The 27,781-nt window shown below is 38.5% G+C and overlaps 1 protein-coding gene across 10 annotated transcripts in view; it reads right to left on the bottom strand.

Annotated features, from left to right (window-relative positions):
* PTPRD (protein tyrosine phosphatase receptor type D) overlaps positions 1-27,484 on the bottom strand; it is a gene marked incomplete at both ends in the record, with an annotated part of 413,617 nt that extends 386,133 nt beyond the window's left edge. For 5 of the 10 annotated variants that reach the window (XM_079706279.1, XM_079706285.1, XM_079706286.1 and 2 more), the window contains one exon: positions 27,409-27,484. In XM_079706279.1, the coding sequence (XP_079562405.1) occupies positions 27,409-27,472 (64 nt within the window). The remainder of the gene's footprint in view (positions 1-27,408) is intronic. The other 5 variants (XM_079706278.1, XM_079706280.1, XM_079706283.1 and 2 more) reach the window with 1 other exon arrangement.
* Positions 27,485-27,781: the final 297 nt, after the last annotated feature.

Here is a 27,781-nt window from a genome sequence, read left to right as displayed (position 1 = left end):
TTTTAACTCAATTATTACAACGAGAGACAATAATTGTATCTATGTTGATGCATGATGATTTCCCAAAGATTCCTACTGTCCTCTACATATTGTTCTTCCTTTTTACCTTAATTCTTATAATGTGCATTCCCTCCCTCCAAAGTATTTTAACCTACCTGAATGCTCTATGTGTTTACCACAATACTGCCTCAATTACTGCCGAGAGAGGGACAGAAAGAAAGAAAAGAAGAAAAAAGAAAGAAAAGAAAGGAAGGAAGGGAGGGAGGAAGAAAAGGACAGTTGGAAGCTTTATTACAGAAATTTGTACAGTAGAGGCACACAAGAGATTCTCCCCGGGTCTTTAAGGCAAGGCATAATAAAAGTGGGGCAATTGGAGAAGAACATTTCAGGTAGATTCAGCAGTCCTGAAGCAACCCTACTGACTGGAAAAATGTTTAATATTTATAAATGTAATCTCCAATTACTTGGAGAACTTTAAGTAGATCAGCATAATTGGAGTGGGAGTATAAGAGTGTTTCATCAAACAAAATGCAAAAGAGCTGGTCAGAGACTAGATCATGAAGAAATATTTTGGAGATGATACCAGTTGTGATTCCGAAAAACTATTTAGACCTCCTCCCCAGACCAAATATGCAGTACGGTGATATGCTGACCCTTCTTTGAAGAGATCAGCAGAAAAGGGAAGAAAAATTATAAAGTCTAGAGGCCTAGAAGCTTAAAGATTTCTTTTTGTTAAATGTGTACTTATGATACTACATAAAAAAAGATTCTGCTATGAGTTTATGAGCTGAGGATGAATCAGAATTCTCTGTATTTATTCTACCTCTCCCTTAAACAAATAATCCACTGCACTCCTTCATTTCTACCACTCCAAAGTCTCCCCAATGTCATCAATGTTCCCTATGTCACCAAATTTCAATAAACACTTTCCAGACCCTTCAATACCATCTGAGAACATCTTTCCTCCAAACACCTACGCACTTGGTCTCTAAAACATGACCCACCTGGATTTTCCCCTTATTCTATAGTTTATCTTTCTCCTTTCCCCCTTGACCTCACCTGCTATACTCATCCTCTATAAATAGGGGGTCCCCAAGGATTGGTTCCTAAACTCTTGGTCTTTTATGTTTATTCTCTCCTTTGGTGATATTGTCTCTTCTCATTTATAACTTCAAGAGATTAACTTCAGACCACAGCTCTTTTCTCATATCTGGATCCACATATCCACACGTCCACATATCCAATTGCTTATTTAGCTTTTCCACTAGGTTATTTAAAGGCAGGTCAAATCCAGTATGTCCCAAATGAAGCTCACGATGCTCCATTCAACCCAAACAACTCCACCTTGCCCCTAGTGCCTCCCATCTCAATAAATACTACCATCACCCCACTAGGTGCTCATAACAGAGATCTGGGAGTCATCCTTGACATTTTCTTATCTCTTACCCCTGATAAAATAATTAACTTGGGATTCCCTGGTGGCGCAGTGGTTGAGAATCTGCCTGCTAATGCAGGGGACACGGGTTCGAGCCCTGGTCTGGGAGGATCCCACGTGCCGCGGAGCACCTAGGCCCGTGAACCACAACTATTGAGCCTGCGCGTCTGGAGCCTGTGCTCCGCAACAAGAGAGGCCGCGATAGTAAGAAGCCCGCGCACCACAATGAAGAGTGGCCCCCGCTTGCCACAACTAGAGAAAGCCCTCGCACAGAAACAAAGACCCAACACAGCAAAAATAAATAAATTAATTAATAAACTCCTACCCCCGACATCTAAAAAAATTAAAAAAAAATAATTAACTTACTCTCATTTATGTCATCTCTCTTAGCATTTCTGGCATCTATCCACTTCTCTCCAATTCCACAGCGACCACCAGAGTATAAGCTGTCATCCTCTCTCACCTTGATCAACTGCACTCCCTTTGATAAACAAAGAGCTCACAGAGCAATCTTTCTTTCTTCACTATGAGTCACAAGTCATAACTATATAAAATCTATCATGTCCATGTAAAATAAGTTACAACATACTCCTATCAATGTCTCTCATAAAATCCTCTGATTTTCAATAAGTTTTAAAAAGCTTCAGCCTCGAGCTCCCCTGGTGGCGCAGTGGTTGAGAGTCTGCCTGCAGATGCAGGGGACACGGGTTCGTGCCCTGGTCCGGGAAGATCCCACATGCCACGGAGCGGCTGGGCCCGTGAGCCATGGCCGCTGAGCCTGCGCATCCAGAGCCTGTGTTCTGCAATGGGAGAGGCCACAGCAGTGAGAGGCCCGCATACCGCAAAAAAACCCAAAAAACAAAACAAAACAAACAAACAAAAAAAAGCTTCAGCCTCTGACATCTCACCCATCCAAAGACTTAAATTCATGTCCTTCCTGCAAGTAAAACACATTGATTCTCTTAATAGGCATAATCACTTTTCTAAAAACTATTTTGAAACAAAAGTGTCTTTTTGTTTTAAAACAAATACAAACAGAGGAATACCTATAAGAAACAAATTCCCAAAGGTTAAGGTATCAACTAATAAGAGTTTTGCATTTTAAATTATTTCTGATTATTTAGAGAACATCATTTTCCATTTCTAAACCAGCATTTCCTTGTCTTTTTATTACACAGAATAAGCAACAGCAAAGAGGGATGTATAAGACATATCTGCTTCCTAGGGTAGAAAACAATTAAACACATATTATACTGAGAATACAGAATCATAATTTATCATATTCATGTAAAAGAGTTTTAAAGGAAGTATATTTATGTCTAGACAGAAAATGTCTTTATAATTATATATCCCATGTTAATGCTTATTGGATAAAATTGTAGCCACAGTAAACTATGCATGATATAATACTATAATTTTCTAGGAATTTCAGTAATAGCACAAAAGACTCATATTTGTTTGCTATATTTTTCCAAGAGCAGAGCTGTCTGAAAGCTATGTCAATAATAATAAAAAACAGCTAACTCTGATTAGGAGCATGCAGGCAACATTATATCCGTATGTGTACATTTCAAGCCAGGCATTCATTTCAACCTACTTTTGCGGCCTTACTATTGCTATATTATCAACCAGAAAAATCATAGAACTTGAATTCTTCCAAGTAACTGCCAGACTTGGTCCAAGAAAAGAGAAAAGAAGCCAGTTATGAATTTCATTACTTCCACAATTTTCCTCAAGAGGAACATAATAAGAAAGAACATCAAAAGAAAAAAAAAAAACGAAAAACCTCATAGTATTGAAGGGATCTTGGTAACCAAGCTTACCACAGAAGTTCCTCTGAAATTACATAGGATAGGACTGACATGGAGGTTTGAAATGTATTCCAAGGGAAAACAACTTCTTACTGCCTTACCTTTTCCTTTGTTTAGTCTGATTCTAGCGTTATTGTAATTATCGGATTAGTGTTTCGTTTTAAAAGCCAACTTTTCAGACTTGAAATAGCTCTGTTAAAACATCTCATGTTTCAGCACCTGAAGACAAGTGTTCCTGGTTTTGCCAATTCACTAGAAGCCTTCTAACTCGGCATCTTCCCTCCCTCTTCCCTCTGCCCTAAGGCAGCTTTGAAGTTTTAAAAGTACTTCATATATTTAGGAAACAGAGTGATCATCCCAAGGCTCTGAATCTGAGTATGAGGAAAAAGTGCTCACCTCTGGAACACTGCGGCGGCACAAGACTAAAGATGCGTGGGCATATGCCAGGCAGGAAGGGGTGTCAGAACCCTTTGATGGAAGTCCACAGTTTCAGAAAGGTACCCAAGCAAAACACAACTAACAATGAAAGTTAATTGCCAGGCAGGATTGTCTCCATAATGGATTGCATCTGCACAGTGGTTTACTGTCCAGTGTTAATTAGCCACAGCCAGGTTGGGACTGCTGCCTGATTCCACTGAGATGCATCTCATAAGCAGCAACTCTGTCCACAGGTTAGTGTTATCCTCTTGTGACATGGTGCCCACTGTCGGGGTCTGTCAACAGCACAAAACGCCACAAAAAAAAGAGGTGCATGAAGAACTGAAGTGGCAGTTCTTATGGGATCAAGCAAAAAAGCACTGAGTTTTACTGTTTGTTAGCAAGGGATCAGCTTCAATCAATTAATGATTTAATTACCTAGACTAATTAAGATAATGAACAACAGCAAACCTACAGTCAATTAGCTTTATCCAAACTTTCTATTTTGAGGATAGAGCCTTAAGGACAACACTCTTTTTCTTAGTTGCTGCAGTAAAATGCGTGGATCTATTACAGAACAAATTAAGGGGATATAATCCTGCACTATTTTAAGCAAAAACATAAGCTCACCTGAACGATTCTTTGGTGACAGAAGGTTGTGAAAAGGTGTTACCTGGATAGGCAGTGGATATTTAACACTGCATCAGAATTGCAGATTTTAAATGGAATTCGGTCTCTCTAAAGCAAGCAATGGGCCAAAGACAGAAATGTGTCCCTTTGGCCACGTTGCTTCCGTGATTTGAGTTACTTCAAAGTAAGCATGTAAGAATAGAAAGCTTTTCAAAATCTATAAGAAAACAGCAGTGTTCCCTGATTACACTGTTCTTGGGGAAACTATTCCTTAAATTACTTAGTATAGCCTCAGAAAATTCATAGACTTCATAAGAACTACGAACAAGAAGCAAGCAGTAAGAAGGAGGGGGCACAACCCTGAAGACAAGAGTAGTCAAAGCTCTAGACATTCTTCCTTTCCACCTTCTAATTCTACTTTGGAATTTAAGGTTTTATGGTCTGATTCCCTAATTATAATGGGTGCTCCTCAAAGAGAGAAAGGACCTCATACTATCTTGTTTAATCATGGTCACTATTATAGCATGATCAGTAATTATCATCTAGAATGAAAAATTTTAAGTTACTCTTTCCCAAGGCAAAAAAAAAAAAAAAAAACCTTGCCATGCAGACCACAGTGTCATAATCGGTCCCACTCACCTCATCCCCCATTAATTGTGATTTTCTCTTTCAGAACAAAGCCAAGTCATAGAGTGGGTTTCCTTGTACAGCGTTTTGTAATTATTAGTGCATTATACTTACAGAGTAAATTCAAACTTACCCATGGATGAAAGGTGCTTGGATTTTATACCTTACAGACTAAGCCAGCTCTGCACCAAGCAAGAGAACTGACTGAGTTTCCAAAAGCCTTCTGAGGCACCTCTGAAATGAAGAGGGGATCTCAACCCAACATAATGGATGCTCTGTATGAAAGTTACATCTGTTCTTTAATCAGCCAAGCAGTTAGTTAGAGCCTACTGAATGTCAGGCAATGTTCAAATGCTCCTGGAACAGGGAAGAAGGCATCTAGACCCTAATGGGAGGGTATGTGTATACACATACAGGAATACAGGAATCAAAAAGAAAAAAAAATGTGTCTAGCATTATAAAATAAGTAAGGGGTGTGAAGGGAGCACAGAATAGGGTACCTTTAAATTTAGTAGAATGGGGCAAATGATGCCTAACAGAATGTGGCATAGCAATTAAGTCTATGGTCTCTGAAGTCAGACTATCCAGGTATAAATCAGGGCTTTACCACTGTATTATAAACAGCAACTTACTAAGGACAAGATACTTAACCTCTCTAATCTGTGATTTACCCTATCTTATAGTCAAGGATAATAACAGTTTTTAAAGCACAGGAGTGTTGGAATGATTAAATGAGATAACCCTCATGCAGCACAGTGCATGCACATTCGAACTGCTCAATACATGTTAGCTCTTTCTAGTACCAATACTAGAAAGTTGTTGCTTTGGTTTTTTTTGGGGGGGGGGGCAATAGTGGGCATTATGTGCCCCTAGTAATGAATTTCTTTGCCACCCTTTGCAGGAAAGCACACCTTTGAAAGTCCTGGCTCTCCCAAATGTCCTTGGGCAAATATGTAAATAGCTCATGGTAATTAGCATTAGAATGTAAGAGCTACATCAAGAGAATATCAACATTAAGTTTCATTTCTTATCATGAATGTGTTTTAAAATCAGAATTCACAATTATTCATGTAAATAGAATCTACTTAAATATTGCAGAGAAGTCTTTTATTTAAAAGACTATTTCTGGAGCACCCTTCTAGTTATTTGATGGGGTGATGCTCCTCTCATGAATTACGGAATAAAGTTAATTCGATCTTTAAAAAAAGACTTTATTTCTACAACTTTACTTGTGACAGACCTTCTAACATGTGGTGCTCACAGAATTATTCTTAGGATCTCCATCAACTGAATAAAACTAGGTTTAGAGTTAAGACAGAACTGAAAATTCATCTTGGTAAGCATTTTGATCATCAAAGCACATAGCTTTCAAATAACATTTTTAGTTGGTTCAGGGAAATTTTTAAACCCCCCTGTGTTCTTATGTAATTTATACTTGATGTAAAAATGTCTTTATTTTAATGTAAAATATCTCAGTTGCCCAATTCATAATGATTTTAATGTTGTTTCACTCTTTAACTCAACGTAATTGATTAAATTGTTGTTAAATACCGTTTTCAAACATTGTAAGAACTCACTACCAATATATATAAGATAATAATATATTTCACCAGCAATATAAAATAATTGTCTTGGTAATTAAGGAAGCTCATTTAGTTCTAGTGCTGGTTTATTCAAACATATAATTACACTATATAACTAACAAGTACTCCTTTTAATGAAATATATAATTATTAAAATATTCCTGAGGGATATAATTGGCATATTATAAATATATTTCTATCATGACTACTTAAAACCTCAGTAAGTGCACCTTTAAAAAGGTTTAATTAGCATACAGTAATTCTCTCCTTGAAATGAAATTAAATCCTTAAGAGAAACAACTAATTTGAAGCATAATCTTATATTACCTAAATATAATTACTAAACCACGCCAAGTAAAAATAATAAAGAAAACCCTAGAGAGCTGATTTACCAAAAATACAATAATCACATGTTTCCAAGCATTAATTCTCAACCCTGATTGCACAAGAGGACCACCTGGGGAGCTTTTACAAAACCATTAACCCAGGCCCTATCCACAGAAATTGATTCAACTGGTTGGGAGTGGGGCCCAGACATCTGTGTTTTTTGTTATTTTTGAAAGTCCCCAGAACCACTGCACCAGAGACTGATTAAAATTTATTTTTTACCAGTCTGTAAATGTTTATAGCAGCTTTATTCATAATCACTAAATATTTGAAACAACCCAGATGTCCTTCAACTGGTAAATGGATAAACAAACTGTGTATATATACAATGCAATACCACTCAAGCAACAATCTATTGATTCATGCAACAAACATGGATGAATCTTAAGTGCATTTTGCTAAATGAAAAAAGGTGGAAGCCAAAAGGCTACACAGTGGGGTGGTGTGAAGGAATTTCTGGGGTAAAGCGACTGCTATGTAACTGTAGTGGTGGATATACAACTCTATGCATCTGTCAAAACTCATGGAACCGTATACCACAAAGAATGGATTTTACTGTACATACATTTAAAAAAATCAACCAGGAAGTAAGGGGGTAGATGGAATGCAGACTGTGACAAATCAATCTAACTGCCTTACAGATGTATCATGTAACTAGACTGAAGGAGATGGGGAAAGAGCTGTCCTAAGTAATTTGGGAAAATAGTGTTTTGACTGGATACTGTAAAGCTAAACATAGCCTATAATAACAGCATTTTCTTGTTCTGAATGAAAAAAAGTCATTACCAAAAGAGGTTTATATTTTTGTCATTTCTACAGCAAATATTTTGATTTGCTCTTTATCGACTGTGTGGCTGTATTTAATAATAAACAACATAAGATAGTCTTAAAATATGAAAGGCTTTGTAAAATCTTTACAGGTGTTATTTTAAGCACTGTTTGTCTTTTTATCTTTTTTTTTAGAAGGATGCTGGGCAGTATAGGAATGAAAGGCTCCCTGAAAGTGGACAGAGATTGCTTCATGGATCCAGAACAATGGACAGTGACAAAGCCAAGGGCAAAGTGAGCTCAAAGTGCAGCAGTGCTGGGGTAGTCCCAGCAGCAAACAATCAACTTATTTAATCAGACAGCTGATCCTCTAGCTAAGATGCACCTAATTCTACTGTATTGGGTTTATGTTAATAAAATGTGAATATACAAAAACAATACTGATTCCTAAGTATGTCAAAAATGTCAGAATAAATAAATGCATTCTTAGAAACCTATGGGAGTGTGTGCTTTTTATTTAGTTATAAAATAGGAGTTGAGAGAATTAAAAGTTAAAGACTTGGGTGGAAAAAAAATCCTCAACTCCTCCTACATTACTAATAGTCCAGTGCCAGAATTTCAGGCTCATACAAACATCTGATTTAAACTCTCACATCTGGTTTGTTTCGGAACTAAGTGCCCATCTCGTCCAGCTAAAACTTTTACCCACCGCCTCAAACTTGGAGGACTACGGCGAGAATTACGAAGGCCTTCCCTGTGAGCTCCACAGTAACTCAGTAGCAGACTTTGCATCAGTCAATCTATCAGAATGCTACAGGTAAGAGTATGCTGGTAAATTTACATTGGCCATAATAATGAATGCTTGGCCCTGTGTCTACAGCCTAAGGAAATGTGAGTGGATCAGGTAAAAAGTGGGCCACAAACCTAAAGAGATGGTCTACATAATCCACTTTTTCTTTCCAATTTATTTTGCTTTGTATGAATGGAAATCTGTCACTTTAGGAGAGGATTTTTGCACCTGAATCATCACTGTCATCAAGAGCAATCACAGATTTTCCATAGTAACCAGAGTAATCCTGATAAGACCTAAATATAATTATCTTCACCTTCTTACTTTAATAGCTTACCATTTTCCTTTGCTACGGTCCCATTTTCTTTGGTCCTTTCCAGACACCAGTCAGGCTCCCCTGGCTTCAGGGCCTCGGCACAAGCTGTTTTTCTGTTTGTAGGCTCTTACCATAGCCAACAGGATCTTAACTCACTATTGCTTCCAGGGAACCTGAATTCCCAATTAGGTTGATTCTCCTCATTATAGGTTCTACGTACCAGGTGTCTCTCCTTCTAACCCCTTGTTCCATTTATTCCCCTTGCATTTCCTAGGACATGCCAGGCAAGCTCCTGCCCTAAGGTCTTTGAACTGGCTCCTGCCTAGAATACTAACCCCCACCATGACTAACTTGCCACCTTCTTTCAAACCTGCTTAATTGCCCCCTTCTCAATGAAGTCTACCTTGACCTGACCACGCAATTTTACATTGTATCCGAATCCCCCTCTTACACTTCAACACACACACACACATGAGTCCTGATTCCTCTGCTCTGGCCTCTGCATAATTTTGAGACTCCTAGAAGGTGACCTTCATGGTGCAAGATTCTGTCGTTGTTTTGGTCACTGAACAGTGTATCCCAGAAACCTAGTACAGGAATATCTCTGGAATGAATGAATTACTTATGGACCATGTAGGCAAAATATTTATAAAGGAGAAAGGGAAGAAGCTCAGACTTCAAGACCTGAACAACATCTGTGAATTACAATGTGAGAGCAAAAAAGATTTTTGGAAGAAAATAGCTTTGTATAAATAGCTTTGTGTAATGAATTAGAAGGCACTGGCAAATAAGCACAGGAGGGAGAAGCAAATCCTGCAGCTACATCTACTAATTATGAGCCCCTAATCATTGCCAGGTACCTAACCCACATTATCACAGTTAAGCCCCATGAAACAAGTGCAGGGTAAGGTTCTTATCCCTGTTTTACAGAAGAAAAAAAATCTAAGGTTAGATTAGAAGCTAGAGCAGGACATGGGTTCATCTTGCTTACTATCTAATTCCCAGCAACCCGCAAAATGCTGGCAGGTAGTAGGTGTAGAATACATATTAACTGAATAAAAAAATTATGCTCAGAGAGGTTAATATACTTCCTCAAGACCACCCATCTAGTAAATAGCAAAAGACAGGATCTAAGCCCACATATTTTTATTTAGAAGCTAATGCCTTTCCACTATACCGTATTTCTTCAGACTAAAATTATAAAACATATACAGACCTACAAAAATGCAGCAGTCCAGCCAACTATATACCACGGTAATTCTTCAGGACATTTCAATATAACAGAAGGAAATAGAAAAAATTGATATTCCTGGTGAATGTCACCCACATAAATGATCAAGCAACAATCATGCTTCATTTGATCTGTTTATTAATGAAGTGGTGCAAGGTTTATTCTAAAAAGAATTCCATCAAAACGGATAAAGCAAAAACTTTTAGTACCAAATCTTTAGTCTTCCTACAAAGGGAAAGTCATTTTCACAGAAATATCTTATTACCCAGACAGGACCGTATGAGCAAACTTGTCTGTTTCCACCGAGCTGCTCACTTGGGCAGTGCCCTCCTGAGCACTGGCCTTTGAAATGCTAATTCACTGGCTGAACAACTGTTCAACTGCTCTTTAGCCTTAAACATTCTGAGGCTTCACATTTGGTAGCCAGAGCAGCCCCTGAGAGAAAAAGGAGCTCCAGCAACCACGCTGGCTTGACACCAGGGGATAGATGAAATCAGAAGGAGGGAGTGGGAGCCTCTCTCCCCAGCCTCAGGCGATGAGGGGCCACCTGAGGTCATTAAACCTGGCCTGCTTAGAATGTACAAAACTGGGGACAGAAGGATTTAAGTAAATAATTCATCATCCCCAATTCGCATTCTCCAGAAGTATCTATACAACCACAGATAAAGGACTTCAAATTTGCCCCTCTGCTTTATATTTCAGGGTGAGATACCTGGTAATGGAATCCATTCTCTAATTCATTTTCCAAAAACAGAATCAGCGCAAATGTTTGCTCTTGGTGCTCTGTTAAATTTTCTGCTACTGTTAACCACAGAAAGGGATGGAAACCGTTGGGATTGAGAAATTTTATTCATTTCAAATTTACAAACTTCTACAGAGACTCTACACAGAGACTGAAAACCTGTGGTCCCACACCAGATCAATCCCAAAGGTGTTTTTCCTTTGGCCTCAGTGTTACTGTTGCTTAATGATTTTTAATTCAAGTAAATATGTGAAAATTAGGGATATTTCACCTATAAATCTGGACTTCAAGCTTCTCTAGGAAAATCAGAAAATCCTGGACATGCATTCCCGAATGGTAAGAAGAGGCTGGGTCGCTGTTTCTCTCATGAAATCCAGCACAAACTTTTCAAAGAGCTGAACTGCTGCTTCAATAATGAATTTTACTTGACTGGTCACTATGGGCATGGAATTTGCTACCCCTGGCTGTATTCAAGGTCCAGTTTTGGGACAAGGGCACGGAGGCAGGATCTGAAATGAGTAAATACACTTGCCCCCCGGGGCACGGAATGTGAGAATTTTAGACAAGCTAAAATTAGAATTTGTCTATTAAGTCTGTCTCAAAGTGATGTATGGCAACTATGATAACTGTTAGTAGAGACACAAAACCCATAATGAAGTGCATGAGATGTACTGGCAGAGAAGGGATGGGTAGAAGAGAAATACACAAAGAAGTATCTACTCTTCTGGCTACTTCTCCCCTCTAGCTGTTCCTGTATGACTCATTCAGTACTTACCAAGTTCAATCCATCACCAATTCCTGCAAGTTTTTAATCCTCTTAAAAAACTTTTGTATCTGGCCTTTCTTTACCATATAACCACAGCCACACTTCAGACCATCATGACCCTCATCCTACTTGCTTTTAGAGCAACTCACCCTCAAGTTCATCCTCTACCCAACTATCAGTGATATATCAAAAATGCAAGTTGGACCACATCGTTTCCCAGTTTAAAATTTTTCATTGCTTCCCTTATTAGGTGGTAATGCTGGGCTGGGTTTGAGAACTAACTAAGGGCCATGTTTTAAAAACACCTATGCTTGGGCTTCCCTGGTGGCACAGTGGTTGGGTGTCCGCCTGCCAATGCAGGGGATGCGGGTTTGTGCCCCGGTCGGGGAGGATCCCGCGTGCCGCGTGGCGGCTGGGCCCGTGGGCCGTGGCCGCTGGGCCTGCGCGTCCGGAGCCTGTGCTCCACGGCGGGAGAGGCCACAGCAGTGGGAGGCCCGCGTACCGCAAAAAAAAAAAAAAAAAAAAACACCTATGCTTGATCCTTACTTTCATATATTTTGATTTAAATGCTCAGTGTGCAGCCGAGACAGCTATATTTCATCCCCAAGTGATTCCGAAGTATCATCCGGTTGAGAATCACTGATCTACCAGGCAAGCTCTAAGCTCCTTAGCTTTGCCTTAGTGCCCTCCGGTATGTTTCTGTCACCATCAACCCTCTTCAGGTTCCCTACAAATTCAACAGTAACCTTATGCATACACACGTCTACTAATGCACATACCTCCCTACGCTGTAACTATCTCTTTATTGCCTCTCCCACTATTCTGAGAGAAGTGACTTAGCTCAGTCTTCTTGTTACCTATAAGTACCTGGGACACAGTTGGGTCTAAATAAGAGTGGATGGAGATGGCAGAAAAGATGGAGCTGGAAGAGTAGGTAAGATGTGGAATAGCAAAGCTATGCGGTCAGAAAGCGAGAAGGAGAGAATACTAGCAAAGGTGGGAAAACAGAAAGCACTTCCTGAGCTAAGCAGAATGTTGGTGACTGTGCGTAATGTGTGAAAGCTTCTCTTAGGCCACAAAGAGGAGCCTAGTGGCCTGAGTAAATACACCAAAGGGAGGTGAGCCAATTTATTCCCTGCCCAACAGTGGCGTCAGATCCATTTGGTAAACTGCAAACTCTGTAGAGAAAAGAGATCCCAGAATACAAGCAATTGTTTTATTATAATTATCATAATATCCTTCCTGTTTCCATCTCTCATTCCAAATCAGTACAATTAAAATGCAAAAAGAATTACGTGTTTTGCAATTGTTAAATGATCTTTTTATATCTCTTTGCTGATGTAGTCTTGATTATTTCAGAAACAGTAGTTCTCCACGGTGGTTTCTGCCACTCAGCTCCAATGATTCATGCGGTGGGCCTCTCATCCTTTCCCTTGAGATTTTACTCCATAGTCGAATAGACTTAACTATTACTCATCATCCTTCGTATTCAGCCAAGATTTTTGTTTAATCTAATTAGTCCTCCTTCTTCATTCAACTCTAAACAACATCCATCCTTATGAGAATGTAGTTATGCCCTTCCTACTTTTTCAGAAACTTGTGCCTTCTACTAGCTGCCAGGACAAACTGGCAATAGTTGGTAATTTAAATCTTCCCATGTGAGTCAGGGATTCCAACTGCAAGCAATTGCAAACTGCCCCCTCTTCATGACCAGTGAAGGCCTTTCCATTTGGTGACATCGTGGATCCATAAGCGTTATTTATGAGCATTGCTGCTGGATCAATGGTGCTTTCTTGGTAGAGTTTTATTTTGCTTTTGATTTATGAGCACTGAGATGGTACGGAGGACATCTATACCAGAAGTACCCATGATGTGATCAAATTCACCATGACGTTTCTGCTTTTGCTTGCCTTTATGAAACCAATATCAGACTTCAATACCCATGATTACAAACCTGTTTCTTTACAGACCCTGTTACAACATTCCCATCAAACGTAACACTTCCCAGCACTTTTTTCTCCTCCATATTTAAGATGTTCATAGCTCCAAATGCCAGGCCCACGGTGCAATGAAAACTATCCCACAGCTAATAAATTATTCATTTGTCAGGAGTTTGCAACTTGAAGTGGCACTAACAGCCAAGTACCTGAAGCACCCCCCAAAGACGTAAAGCACAGTAACATGCAAAGCTTCTTCCACATAAATGTTAAAGGTTAAGTGCTATTAAACTTCTCTGTTTATCAAGAGATGTGCCCCTTGAACTTATTTATTCTAATTAATCTGCCCCCAATAAACATGACTAATAAAGCACCGTGCTAAAAGAGGCTAATCAAATGTGTCTCTTTCCCCTAACTAATCTCACCAGGTTAAAACAAGGTCTTCTGCTTATAAACATTCGCCATTCCCCACTATCTGGGGAGAACTTGTGAGTAAGGTCAAAAGTAGGGGTCATCAAGCCATGACACTCAGCCCAAAGCTGGCTCGTTGTAAGGGTTTGTAAATGAAGTTTTATTGGAACATCACCACTCCCAAGTGTTTATGTGTTGTCTGTGGCTGTCTTCTTATTATAACTCAGAGTTGGAGAGTTGTTACAGAGACTGTGTGGCTCACAAAGTCAAAAATGTCTACTATATGGTCCTTTACAAAAGTCATTTGCCAACCTCTGGTTGAAAGGCATGCAAAATGTAGAAAGATTTCAGAATTTTAGCACTAGGTAGGGCTTTAACTGCTGTATATCAACCTGTTCATCTACCCAAGCAAGGACTGCCTTTAAATGCTTGTTATCTAGAATGTCATCTGTGGTACAGAGCCAGAAGAGAAGAAGGAATAAAGCAACGACAGATCCAAGGTGGCTCTCAAGCTGGTAGGTGCTTCGTTTTGATGACAATAATCACCATGCGTTCCAGTTATCTACTGCTGTGTTTCACACCACCTCAAAACTTGCTTAAGGCAAACATTTCTCTGCACAGGATTCTGCCTTGCAGGCCTCAACTGGGCAGCTCTCCTCTTCTCACTTCAGGTCACTCCCATGACTTGCCATCATCAGGAGGCTGGGCTCCGGCTGGGAAGCCAAGATGGCTTCATTCACATATCGGGCACTTCACCTGGAAGGCTACAAAATGCGTGAGCTGTCTGGGCATTTCTTTCTCTCCACAGGGTCCCTCCAGCAAGACAGCTGGGCACCTTTCTATGATGACTCCAGGTGCCACAGAGTTGAAGTAGAAGCTCCCAGACGTCTAAAGATTAGGCCTAGGACAAGTGCAGCATCACTTCAGCAGCATTCCATTGGTCAAAGCACCTCAAGGAACCAGCCCAAATTCAAGGGGAGGAGAATCCGACTCCACCTTGAGAGGAGCTATAAAATAGTTTGGCTGTGATTTCCAATCTACCAGAATATGACTAAGAGGACTGATGGTCACATCATGATTATGGTGATAAAATCCTGCAGGCAGACCTTACTGCTGACAATTTCAAATCAAACTGGTGGATAAGAGCAAGAAGGCAGCCTAATGAAATATGAAAATCATTTTATAATAAAACACTAGTTGCACAGAATGCAAAAATTTACAAATTGATAGTATTTTCTTTTTTTTTTTAATTGAAACACGACAAAAGCCTTTCTAAAAGTCATTCAATGCTTCTCTAATTCTTACACAATGTATAAACTGTGGATATGGTATAATCTTTCTTCTGTGATTCTGAAGCCTCACTCTGCTATTAATGAAGTTCCAGCACAACTACAATGGAAATGGACCTCTGGCACCTGCCATGGTGGTGGCATCGCTTTGGCCCTTTGTCCAGGTTTCTGGCCACTATGCATTTTGAGCTCGTGTGCCTGCTCTTTTAAACTGTTCTGCCTCTTCCCTTGACAAGGAGTCAAGAGCTGAGTTCTAGGGCCTTCTCCATCACCTACTCACCTTTTTGCTCCAGGCAGGTCATCTGCTCTGACCCTTGGTTTCTTTTATCTGACAAGTGCAGATGATAAAATGTATCCTCCCTACTCCTAGAGTATTCAGGAACAAGTTAGATTAAAGATATAAAATGTTTAAAAATTATACGGGAGAAGGTATTATCATGATCATTGCTATGAGATAAAATTGGATTTTATTGCTAAAATAAAGTAAAATAAAATTTAAAATAATATATTAAAATTAATATACTATTAAATACATTGTTGATATAATAACAATGGCTAAGATTTATTTAGCACTTACTATGTGTGTTTATATAATAACAATGGCTAAGGTTTATTTAGTGCTTACTATGTGTGAGGCATACTTCTAAGCACCTTACATTGGTTAATAGTTAATCTTCCCCTGTGTCCACATGTCCGTTCTCTACGTCTGTGTCTCTATCCCTGCCCTGGAAGTAGGTTCATCTGTACCATTTTTCTAGATTCCACATATATGAGTTAATATAGGATATTTGTTTTCCTCTTTCTGACTTACTTCACTCTGTGTGACAGACTCTAGGTCCATCCATGTCTCTACAAATGACCCAGTTTGAACTATCCTTTTTATGGCTGAGTAATATTCCATTGTATATATGTACCACATCTTCTTTATCCATGCGTCTGTCATTGGACATGGAGGGGATACATGTATACATCTAGCTGATTCACTTCATTGTACAGCAGAAACTAACACAATTGTAACATAATTGTAAAGCAATTCATTGTACAGCAGAAACTAACACAAGTGTAACATAACTGTAAAGCAATTACACTCCAGTAAAAAAAAAAAAAAAGATAGTTAATCTTTATATCAACCCTACAATTACCATGCCAGACAACAAAACTGAGACATAAAGAAATTAGGAAATCTGTTTCTGGTTATACAGATATTAAACAGAAATATGATTTAGCTTTATCAATTTGCATAGCTGATTTTAAGAACTTAGGAAAGGCCTATCGTATTTCTGAGAAAATTTCCCCCTTTTGTTAGAAGGGCAGAATCTCCCTCTTCTAATCTCTGTACCAGCATTCTGTACCAGAGCTTACACATTGTTAGTGTTCTTAACCACGGGTGCCTTTGCCTCCCAGGGGACATTTAGCAATGTCTGAAGACATTTTGGTTGTCACAACTGGGGGCTAGAGTGTTACTGGGTATAAGCCAGGGATGTTCCTACACGTCCTACAAAACTCAGGGCAGTCCCCATAGAACACAAAGAATTACCCAGCCCAAAATGTCAATAGCATTAAGCTTGACAAACCCTGGGCTACACTGATGGCATAAACATAGTAAGGAGAGATTTCACTAAGTTCAGCCTGTAAGTTATAATAGTAATCTATGATATGGATGCTTTTTTGTTATGTTTTGTTTATTGCTGCTCAAAGGTATATATTGCTTCATTCCTTGAACCGAAAATCATCTCAATAGGAGAAAATGCTAGATAACTGATTTCTACATATACCTCAGGCATTATGGTTAATACAGTGGGATAAAGATGAACCTTTATTGAATACCTGCCATGCATCAGGCACTCACAGCACTTTACATATAGGATTTCACTTGAATCTCAAAGCAACTTGTAAGAGCTATAAGCATCCCCAAAGAGTCAGAAGAATTTAAGCCAAATCTGGTGGCTAACCCCATGTACTATTTTAGAGAAAACATTTAAGTTATGGTTTAATAATCCTTATGTTATTTATTACCTTACAACCCCACTAGGCTTAAAACTAAGTCCAAATATGTTAAATCACATAAGCAATAGTTTTTCCTCCAAATAAAAGAGATTTACTGGGAAAGAGTTTATTAAAATTATTTCATATAGAGGATATACTTTCCACATAGGAATCACTTAGGAATCCTATTGCTATAATCTTGACTAAATGGAAGCATACAGAGGAAAGCCCTATTCAAGCTCCCTTCTTCTCTACAAATGTATGTTGGTCATCACCTTCCAGTTACAACTCTGCTTTTCATTTGTACCTTCCTTAGGCCTCTCCAGCTACGGATACTGATTAAATGAAGTGTAGACTTAATTATATGTTGCCAATGTAGAAATATCATCTACTTTAAAAGAAAAGCAAAACTGGCTAAAGAGCTAAAAGCAGATATTTTTGCTTTTGTTAACCAAAGCCTTTAGTGTTCAAAGTCTATATTGGATGGTACAAAGGAAATTTCAGTCAAGCAGTTTAGAAAATGAATTTATAACCTGATCAGAGATTGTAACAACCCTTCAAAGAACTATTTGAGAAAGAAATATTTATTTTGTCCCAGTAGAGGAGAGTGGTGCCCAATTCAAGTTTCATAGGTAGATATCCCAAGAATATATGTTTCCCTACATACTGGCTGAGCAATCTAACTCCTTCCGAGGCCCACAGGGCCACATGGTCTAGCCCCTTCCTGCTCTCTTAGCTATGTCTTCCCACTCACTGTGCTTCAGTCTCCTAGGCCTTACTTTGTCCTTTGAACACACTAGTCTTCTTTCCTCAAGGCTTTTGTGAACCACTGTTCTATCCACCTGGATGCGCTGAACTCCACTTCTTCATGGCTGGTGCTGTCCCATCACTCAGCTTAAGTGTTGGGTTTCACTAAGCAACACCTTCCTTGATATAAAATGAAGGAATGCCCTGTCCCCTCCCCTAACATCCCCCCCGTACTCTCACAGAACATCATCCTGTTTTATTACCTCTGCAGCATTCCTAACTATCAAAGCCACACTGTTCATTTATCTTTTGTCCATAACCTTGTCTTGCTGCATGTTTCTTCCCTCCCCGCCCAGCTCCACTCCAACTAGAATGGAAATTCTGTGGTAACACGAATCAGGATCTGGCTTGTTTGGGGCACACAGTAGGCATTTACTGAATGAAAAAAAAATATTACTTTTAAATTAAATGTTGTGATTTAAATTTACTTTTAAAGGATACATATGGACATTAAAGAGGTGTTTGTATCAACCTGAAATCACTACAGCTGAAAGCAATGAATGCCTTCCCTGCTCTTTTTTTTATAATATTAACACCTTTATTAACAGGTGGTTGCAGTTTGTTAACTTTTTTGAAAAATCAAGTGGTAAACTTTTGTTACCAATTAAAATGAGGTTCTTAAAAAACTTGACCAGACATAAAACAATCAAAAAATCTTTAAAGGTGTATTGAGAAAAAGCGGGTTTTTATTTTTTTTAACACGTTTGTCATTACCAAAAAGATCTGTCTTTCGGTAAAAAACATTTAAAAATCCCATGCTGCATAAATAATACAGAGAGTTCCAGTGATCTGGTCAATGGGCAAAAAGCAGGACTTAAGGTCTGCCCTATTAATGGTAAACAAACAACAGCAATTTATTTTTCTCTCACTCCTTTATAAGCAACTTGAATATAGCAAAAACAACAACAAAGAAAGAAAAGAAAACTACTAGAATGTATTAAGTTTAATTGGCTTGTTATACTTTCTGTGCTTATAGCTCAAAAGTAATGTATTGTGTGCTATTTTTAATCTGAAGATATAAGTACTTAGTGTATTTTAATGTCTCATTGAATAAATGTAGTATAAAACAATTATCACAACACTATGCTGTGATTATGCAAAATCCATCACACATTGTAGAGTGAATTTAAAACTTTCATTGGAGAACAGAAACTAAATTGAAATATCCATTCTAGTAAGGTTTTAAACTTCATTCACATTTTAAAACTGATTCTGGATTCCACAGTATTTCTTTTTACAAATATATTAACATAAAGGTAAGTTTTTAAAAATTACCTGAACAAACAAAAAGAGAAATCATAAGAATGAGCAGTGATATACTTCTGGAAAAAAAATAATGACATGTTAAAAATAAAGAATTACATGTCCCTCATTAGCTTGGCTTTCTCTTTCACTCAGAATTATAATAATCTGTAGGTGGTTTAGGTTTTAGGAGACTGTAGCTCAATAAAAGTCAACTAACATTATTTCTTAAGTTTCAAGGCAGTCTGGCCCTCCTAACCTCCACCACTCTTCTCCCCTATTCCCCATCTTTTCCTTAACATTCAACTAGACTCTTAAAAGATCTCAAGGACACTCTGGCTGGCCTGGCTTCAGAGGATTTCTCTACCCTGCTACCACACAGATGTTTTTCTACATCTCTTTCTGTCACTCCCCCAGTTGTCCTTAGAATAAAAACCAAGATCTTGACAAGTTCTAAAGCCTTGCATTAGATGGTCCTGCTTACTTGTCTATCCTTATTTGATTACTTCCTCCTTCTCAGAATCTGCGATCCAGTCACATCCATTCTTTCAGTCACCAGAATACACTAGGTTATCCTGTCTTGTGGTATAAGAGCATGTTCTTTCTTGAACCTTAACAGCTCTTTCAGATGTAGTTTAGTTAATGTCTATTCATCCATCAGGTGCTAGCTCAAAAATCATTCCCTCAGAGGTATACATGTGATCTAACTTAACAGAACTACACCTTTACAAAAATATATTGATGTAAAAGCTAGTAAAATCTGTAGTTAATAGTATCGTACTAATATTGATTTCCTGATGTTGATAATGTAATGTTATTACATAATATATCATTACTAGGGAAATATGGGTGAAAGGTACTTGGGAAATTCCTGTACAATTTTTACTTCTTTCAAGTCTAAAATTATTTCACAATAAACAAGAAATAAATTGCTCCTTCATAATGCTTTTTATTGCTCTTCTGAATAGTTGAGACACTAACCTCCCTATTCTCTTCCCTCAAAACATTTATCACAGAAAGTATGAATGTTTTGAGATTAATGTTAAATATTTGTCTATCCCACTAGAGTTTAAGCCCTCTAGGGGCAGGGATCATATCTCTTTATCTCACCATTGTATATCCAGTAGTTACCTCAATGCTTGACACAGGAAATGTGTCCAATAAACACTTATTAGAGGGAGTATTAAATACACAAATGTGTCAATCAGTCAATGCCCTTTGGAGGCATAATTCCATATATAATGATACATATTTACATTTTATAAAAGATATTGCTCAAATCATAAAGTTAATGGGATCATCAATGTCCACAGAGATCTAAACATGGATGCTTCTAATTTGGAAATGATGCAAGTTGATGAGAAAAAAGCAAAAGAGCAACTAACATTTAGTGAATATTTAATCCTATTATTCAAAATGCTTTGCAAGTTCTCTAATCCTTATGATAACCATATCAACTGTGTGCCATTTTCCATCTTCATTTTACAGATGAGAGGCACATAGAGATTTGTAACTTGCACATAGTCAGAACACCTATACTGCAGAGGCAGGATCTGAACATTGGTACAAGTCCATATTCTTAAGCGCTACTTCCTGCCTGGAGATAAAATCTGAGAATATTGCTTGAGAGAGTTCTGAAAAGTGAGCTATGAATTCTGAAAGTAGATTACAAGCTGGTGTGGGACCACACTTTTTAAAATCTTTATATCCCTACCATTATGCACAAAGCTTTCCGTGTAGCAGGGACACATGATCACACACACACACACACACACACACACACACACACACACACACATACTGGTTACTGGTTTCACAAACGAATAAATAAATCTAAAGCAAACTGAGGAAAAGAGAAAAAGCAAAATTATAAGCAAGAGAATTGGTTTCCACTCAATCACTAGTACTTTTCTCTTTGATTCTTTATTTCAAGTTGGACACTGGTTGGGGTTTTCTGAATTTACTGAAGCAGCACAACATGGGAAGAAGAGTGCGGGCTCCCAAACAAATCAAACTTACTTGTAATGAATCAGGTAAATAGCAGCTACATCAGGAAAATTAAAGAAACTAAGAATACGATGGGAAAGAAATAAGGAAATCATAGAACAGTATAATCAAATATCACCAGGCTATTAGCAATAACAAGAAGTAATTCACAAATATTTCAGATATTGTTCTATCCTTCAAGCCTAGGGCCCTCATCGCAAACAGAGACCAGAGATAACAAATCTATCATACTTTGGTTTTTCTTAGAAAAAGCAAGTCCCTCCACACACAATAAAATGCTTTGAAGTGTACACATTTGTTGATTATGTGACATATTCTTAACCTTACTAGATAGGTACAGCTCTGCTGGGAGCAATTAATTCAGAAAGCTACAGAAAACTCTACAATGAGACCAAAGGATCAGTAAAATAGCTGGAATATTTTTCTTGCTGTAGACAGCTGGACTCTGCTAATTTAACTACTTTAAAGTGAGGGGAGGAAGGAGGAGGGAGCAGTAAGGTTTTTATTTTGCCACACCTCTGTAAATTCAGAGAAAAGGAAAACAAGGAAGGCATGAGCATGGAAAAATGAACTGGCTTTCTTCCTGCTCTCCTGAATGAGCACATCTATTCTAACTGGCCTGAAGGAACCAGAACACTTTTCATTCAGGTGACATATACCAAAGAGAATCTAACCAGAGAGCTGGCTTAAGCAGCAGTTTACCTTTTCATTTTTAAATAGCTTTATTGGAATATGATTCACACACATACAGATCACCCATTTAAAGTGTCCAATTCAATGGTATTTAGTGTGTTTATACCCAATTAGTACCATCACCCCAATCTAATTTTAGAACATTTCATTTTCATCATCCCAAGCAATTTACCTTTTAAAAAGTTGATTGAATGGTCTGTGATCTAAGTATGTACATACATACATGAATACATACATCACACATACCTAAACATCCGTAATCTTAAAAAAAAAAAACCTAAAGGACATTTTTGATGATCTATGAATGTTCTCACTGTGAAATGGCCCTGTCTACTGGGAGGAAGGCATTTTGATGACATAAGAAAGACAGTCTTTCCATTCCTAACTTCATTTTGGAGGTCTAACTTCTTGACAGGCTGCTTCTTGGAAGTGATTTCGGCAGAATGCAAAAGGAATCATTGGCCCTGACCTTCTATCTAATCATTTTCCTTTTCTTTAATTTTGTTTTCTGAAGAATAATTTCTGGCCATAGCAAAAGCCACTCACTTTCTTCCTTACCATGCTTACCTCCCTCTCCAGCCTTCCGGACCAGTGTCCCACGTGTTTCTGTATGTGCTTCCAGTAAATATCTATAGCTCCTCCCTCAGAGCAGCTCAAGAAAATTCACTACAGGAAGCAACAAAACAGGAAGATGGAAACACTTTCCATTATCCATTAGACCCAAGCAAAATTAATTTTAAATTGGCTATTTCCTAAGCTTGAAAAAGCAGATATGCTTCATATTATTCCCTCTTGATCTTCAGTTTAATTCCTGGGACAAGAGTTTATAAGAATCTCCTATGTATAGAACTTTTTATAGGGAAGCAAGCTGGGGACTTTAACACGCTGCAGGAAAATATGGTTTATCAACTGTCCAAATTTTGATGATCTGTATCAAATTAAATAATTTCAGCACAGTACCTAAACACAAGTACTCAATAAAAATGTTGGCTGAATGTTTTTGAATAATGATAGATAACATTTATTAAATATCTACCATGTGTTATCTGCTGATCTGTGTTTTACATTAACTCATTTATTCCTCATAAAACGCAAGAGTAGGCCCTACACTATACCAACACCATCATCACTCATCACCCATATTTTTAAGATAGGAAAACTCAGAGAAAGAGCATGAGGCATCATGCTCCCGATTACAAAAAGACAGCCAGAATTTAAAACCAGACTCCGGTTTCAGAGCTTACTTTATTAACCATTACCCTATGCTGCCCACCAGAAAACAAGTAAGGAAAAAATGGTTAACTTACAACATTGATGTCAGTCTCTTCTCTAATGCCAAAGAAATAAAGAAGTTCCATTGGATAGAGTGATATACTACCAGAGGGGGAATAAAAGAAACCTAACTGCTTTCACATAGGGCAGAAATATAGTGAGTAGATGGGGACTACAGCAAGGTTCCTTAACAATAAGGATGGAAAATGAGGGTGTGTTCACCATCTGAGACAGAAAAATGGCAAAAAGCAACAGAAAAAGGATGAACTAAACCATTTTAGGAATTCAACTATCAAGAGCTGTGTTTATAATGAAGATCCAGTAAACACTCAGGTCCAATGACAGTGGCCAAAAAGCATAAATTCAGGTCTAGAATGTAAGTGATTTCATCATAGTGAAACCAGTTTGATAAAAGAATGTACTAACAGCAGATTCTTGGCCTGTATTTAGTTTAAAAAAAAAAAAAAAGAAAGAAAAAAGAAAAAGGACTGGTAAATAGCAAACTAAAGCTACATAAAATTACCAGAAACTATTAAGAAAACTCAGTCAAAAGAAAAATATTGGGCTTCCCTGGTGGCACAGTGGTTGAGAGTCCGCCTGCCGATGCAGGGGACATGGGTTCGTGCCCCAGTCCGGGAGGATCCCACATGCCGCAGAGTGGCTGGGCCTGTGAGCCATAGCCGCTGAGCCTGCGCGTCTGGAGCCTGTGCTCCGCAACGGGAGAGCCCACAACAGTGAGAGACCCGCATACCGAAAAAAAAAAAGAAAAGAAAAGAAAAATATTTACCCCAGGATTACATTAATATAATACAATCTAAATTCATCTAGAATTTGCATGCACAGCATCACTGAACTGACCTCAGTCAAACCACTATGGAAAACTGGTTAGCTTGGCACGAGGAAGGGCAACTCCTAGTGTTCAAACTGAAGTCACACTTGACTCCTCCCCCGGACCACAGCTCTACCATGTGTATGTGCATTCAAGAAGCAATGAGCGACATCATTTCGAGCACTCCAGACTTAGGAATAAAAAGAAATAGGATCCTTGCACACATCTAGCCTTTTGAAATAATAGTGGAGATCAGTAGGGCACTTTAAGTGGGCAATGGCAAAGACTATAATTTTCTGCTAAAGGGATATTATCACAATTTTTCAACCTGGGTTTGAACCAAGGTTCATGAGAGCTCTTCTACCTAATGCGACATCACACCAGCACTTTTCTATGGTGTTCCACACAGCGGATTATAAGCCTCACTCCTCAGCTCTGCAGAGTTAATCGTTTCAAAAGGCAGCGAGCTGAACACACTAAGTTAACATGGCACCCTAGAGTGGCTTCTTTCCACTCCCCACCTGCATATCATTCTCTTCTTCAAAAGAGAGCAACATTAAAAAAAAAATTATTCCCATTGTTCTTGAGTGGCTCTGACAAGCTACTATTAAAGTCTGAAACATAATTCCTGATCCCTTGTATGAATACAAAATACAGTTAGGTAAAAGAAAAAAAAAATATATGGCTAGATGTGCTAATGAAAGTGTAGGGAAACAAATCAGTGACCCAGCTGATACAAGCCTGAGAAATATCATCTTTCTATGATGGTGGAGAAATCAAATTTTTCTTCAGTGCTACTTGTATCTTGATTTTTTTCAGGGTTTTAAGAGAAGTTAATGGCACAATTTAATGGGTTACAATCTAAATCCTATTTCATCAATTGTTCTTTAAACATTCTTAGTGGCTAAAATTATATCTCAGACTCTACCATGTGCTTTCATGTACCATGAATATCCTCCAGTAGATTACTAAGGGATGTTCTTTCTTCTTTTAAAATGTACCTAAAAAAATATGGCTAATTTTTCCTCTTTCCCCAGGAACGCTCAGGTTACATATGCTATTCAGCAATGCCAAATGAACCTGTTAAAGGGAAAATATACTAAAGTAAGGTTGAGGAGATAGGGCAAAACCAAACAAAATTAATTTGGCAAAGAAGAAGCCTCTCCCTCTTTGCAGCTGTGAAGGGAAAAGTGAGAGAGAATGGATTCTTTTCCAGGTTACATCTTGAGGTTGAAAACTGCTATCATGTAAATATATAACATGGTAAATATCTTAATTTAACTAACAATCGCTAATTCACTCAGGCCTTTGTTATTTCTTGCTTAAGACTCTATTGGATAAGAAATGGATGGAAGAGTAGAAGAGAAAGAAAGAGAAGGGGACGAGCAAGAGGAGGAGCAGGTGATGATCATTTATAGTCTAGACTGTTTTGAAAACATAATTTAAAATTTTAGGGCTTCCCTGGTGGCACAGTGGTTAAGAATCCACCTGCCAATGCAGGGGACACGGGTTCGAGCCCTGGTCCGGGAAGATCCCACATGCCACAGAGCAACTAAGCCCATGCGCCACAACTACTGAGCCTTCACACCATAACTACTGAAGCCCACGCACCTAGAGCCCATGCTCTGCAACAAGAGAAGCCACCGCACTGAGAAGCCCGCGCACTGCAACGAAGAGTAGCCCCCGCTCACCGCAACTAGAGAAAGCCCGCATGCAGCAACGAAGACCCAAAGCAGCCAAAAATAAATAAAAATAAAATAAATAAATTTATTTTTTTAAATACACATAATTTAAAATTTTAAAAGTACTTGTTCCTCAATGCTTGATATCTGTCTGCCACTTTCCACCAGAGAATTAAACAAAAGCAAAGCTTCTCAGTAAAAGAATATGCTTACTCATCTGGAAGGATAACTTCATGAATATATGATAATTAGGTCTAATAACTTTAAGAAAATCCCTAACTGAGATCTGATATTAAAGTCAGGTCCCACAGCCTTAATATGCTTTCACCGAAAGCTAACAATTGTAAAACAACTTACTTTTTCACTGCAGCCAAAACTGAAAAATAAAGCCATATGCCTGATTTCTTTAAAACACTAAATTTAGATTTCAACTTTAAAATACATTTTGACATAAACGGCTTTTAACACAAGCATCTTTCATTTGGGTCTTTTCCCAGTTAATTATTTGCTGGCATTGTACTCGAAATTCCTTGGCTTCACCTTAAACCAACACTCCCAAGTGCTAATTAGGAGACTATATACATTATTAACCAGAAAATGTTGTGCTTAAAACATGCATGTTCCATATGTATCCTATTATTAACAGTATTCCCTTCACTCCTGGAAAGCTCTCTTTAAAAAAGAGAGCCCTATTTAAACAAAGAAATTGGCTGCTCTTGAGGAAATTCTTGTTGAAATGCAATTAACAGGTAAGGACCAACATGACACGGGATCCTTGTCTTTGAAACATCTTTAACATGAATCAAATTTAATCTCACTGCAATAGTCAGTGGAGGGAAAAGTTAATGACTGCAGATGTTACACATTTTAATAGCACCAAGGGGACTCCCGAAGAGAATGGCTGACTCTCATATGAGTTAAACCACTACCGGCGACCAGACATGTTGGTAACTACAAGCCAGAGACATGTCTTTTTCCAGTACTGCCTCTTCCAAAAAATCCAAAGGACAGATGGGAAAAGAAACGTATGTAAACAAGGTAGGCCTAATGATTTCCTAATTATGAAGGAGATGTGATCTTCTCATTAATTGGCAAGCTAATTGACCACAATCTCAGTTTCACAAATGGAGTCCTATAATCCAAACTTTGGGGTCTGTACTCCACAGAAATCTCCTCACACTTCCACACCCTCATCCAGCCACAAAGTTGTCAGTTCTGCTTGATTTGTTTGAATACTGTACTCCACGACAGCTGTCGGAAACGGTACATTAGAACAGCTGCTGTGACAGCTACAAGGGCTTGGAAGTTTAATTGGGCTCAATGTGACATTGCACATTTTTCTAAACATAGAAGTATCCACAAAACTAAAGAAATGTCTAATGGGTCTGAGCAATATTTACTTATTGGCACCACCGACTGGTTAATCCCAGTTTGCGTTGTATCATTGGTCTCATAATACCTTTTGCTACTGGGCTGCTAAGAGTATCAAAAAAAGAAAAAAAAAAAAAGAAAGAAAGGCAAAACAGTAGGAACAGTTAGATGCACAAGAAAAAGGGCATTAAGACAGAGAGGAAATGGTAAGCAAGTCATGTCAATAATCTCTTTGAAAGGCTGGCTGGTAGCCAAGGAGGATCCCACAGTGTCTCAGGGTCTACTTCCAAAGGAAACATATTCAGAGGCCCTGAGCATGGTGCCAACTGCAAACAAAACCACTCATTATAGCCCCCTAGAGAAGGGGAGAATGGCTTACTCTCAGCATCCGCGTGGAGGAAGAAGGCAAGGAGCAGCAGCAGCGGCCTGGCTACGTGCACCATCCTGCAGCTCGGCACCAGCACACACTGGCAGCTTGGAATCACTGCCGCAGAAGCCGCAGCGAGCCGGACCGATCTGAAATTTCAGCTGGAACACTTTCAGAGCCTGTGAAGGGAGAGGTAAAGAAAAGAAAGGGAAGAAAACACAAAGACACTTAGACTCTCACTCTTCTCCCCTTGTTCCATCACAACCACCACGAGAGATGCAAAACACTGTTGATACACCATAAATTGTAACCATGACACCTTTGGGTTAGGAAGCAAACAACCTGGTTTGTGAAATGGGACTCCCCAGGCTGATCTTGTTCCCAT

This window comes from Hyperoodon ampullatus (assembly GCF_949752795.1).
Source record: "Hyperoodon ampullatus genome assembly, chromosome: 6".
NCBI lineage: Eukaryota > Metazoa > Chordata > Mammalia > Artiodactyla > Ziphiidae > Hyperoodon > Hyperoodon ampullatus.
Note: the sequence above shows the minus strand (reverse complement) of the source record. Positions and strands in the feature narration are given on the sequence as shown.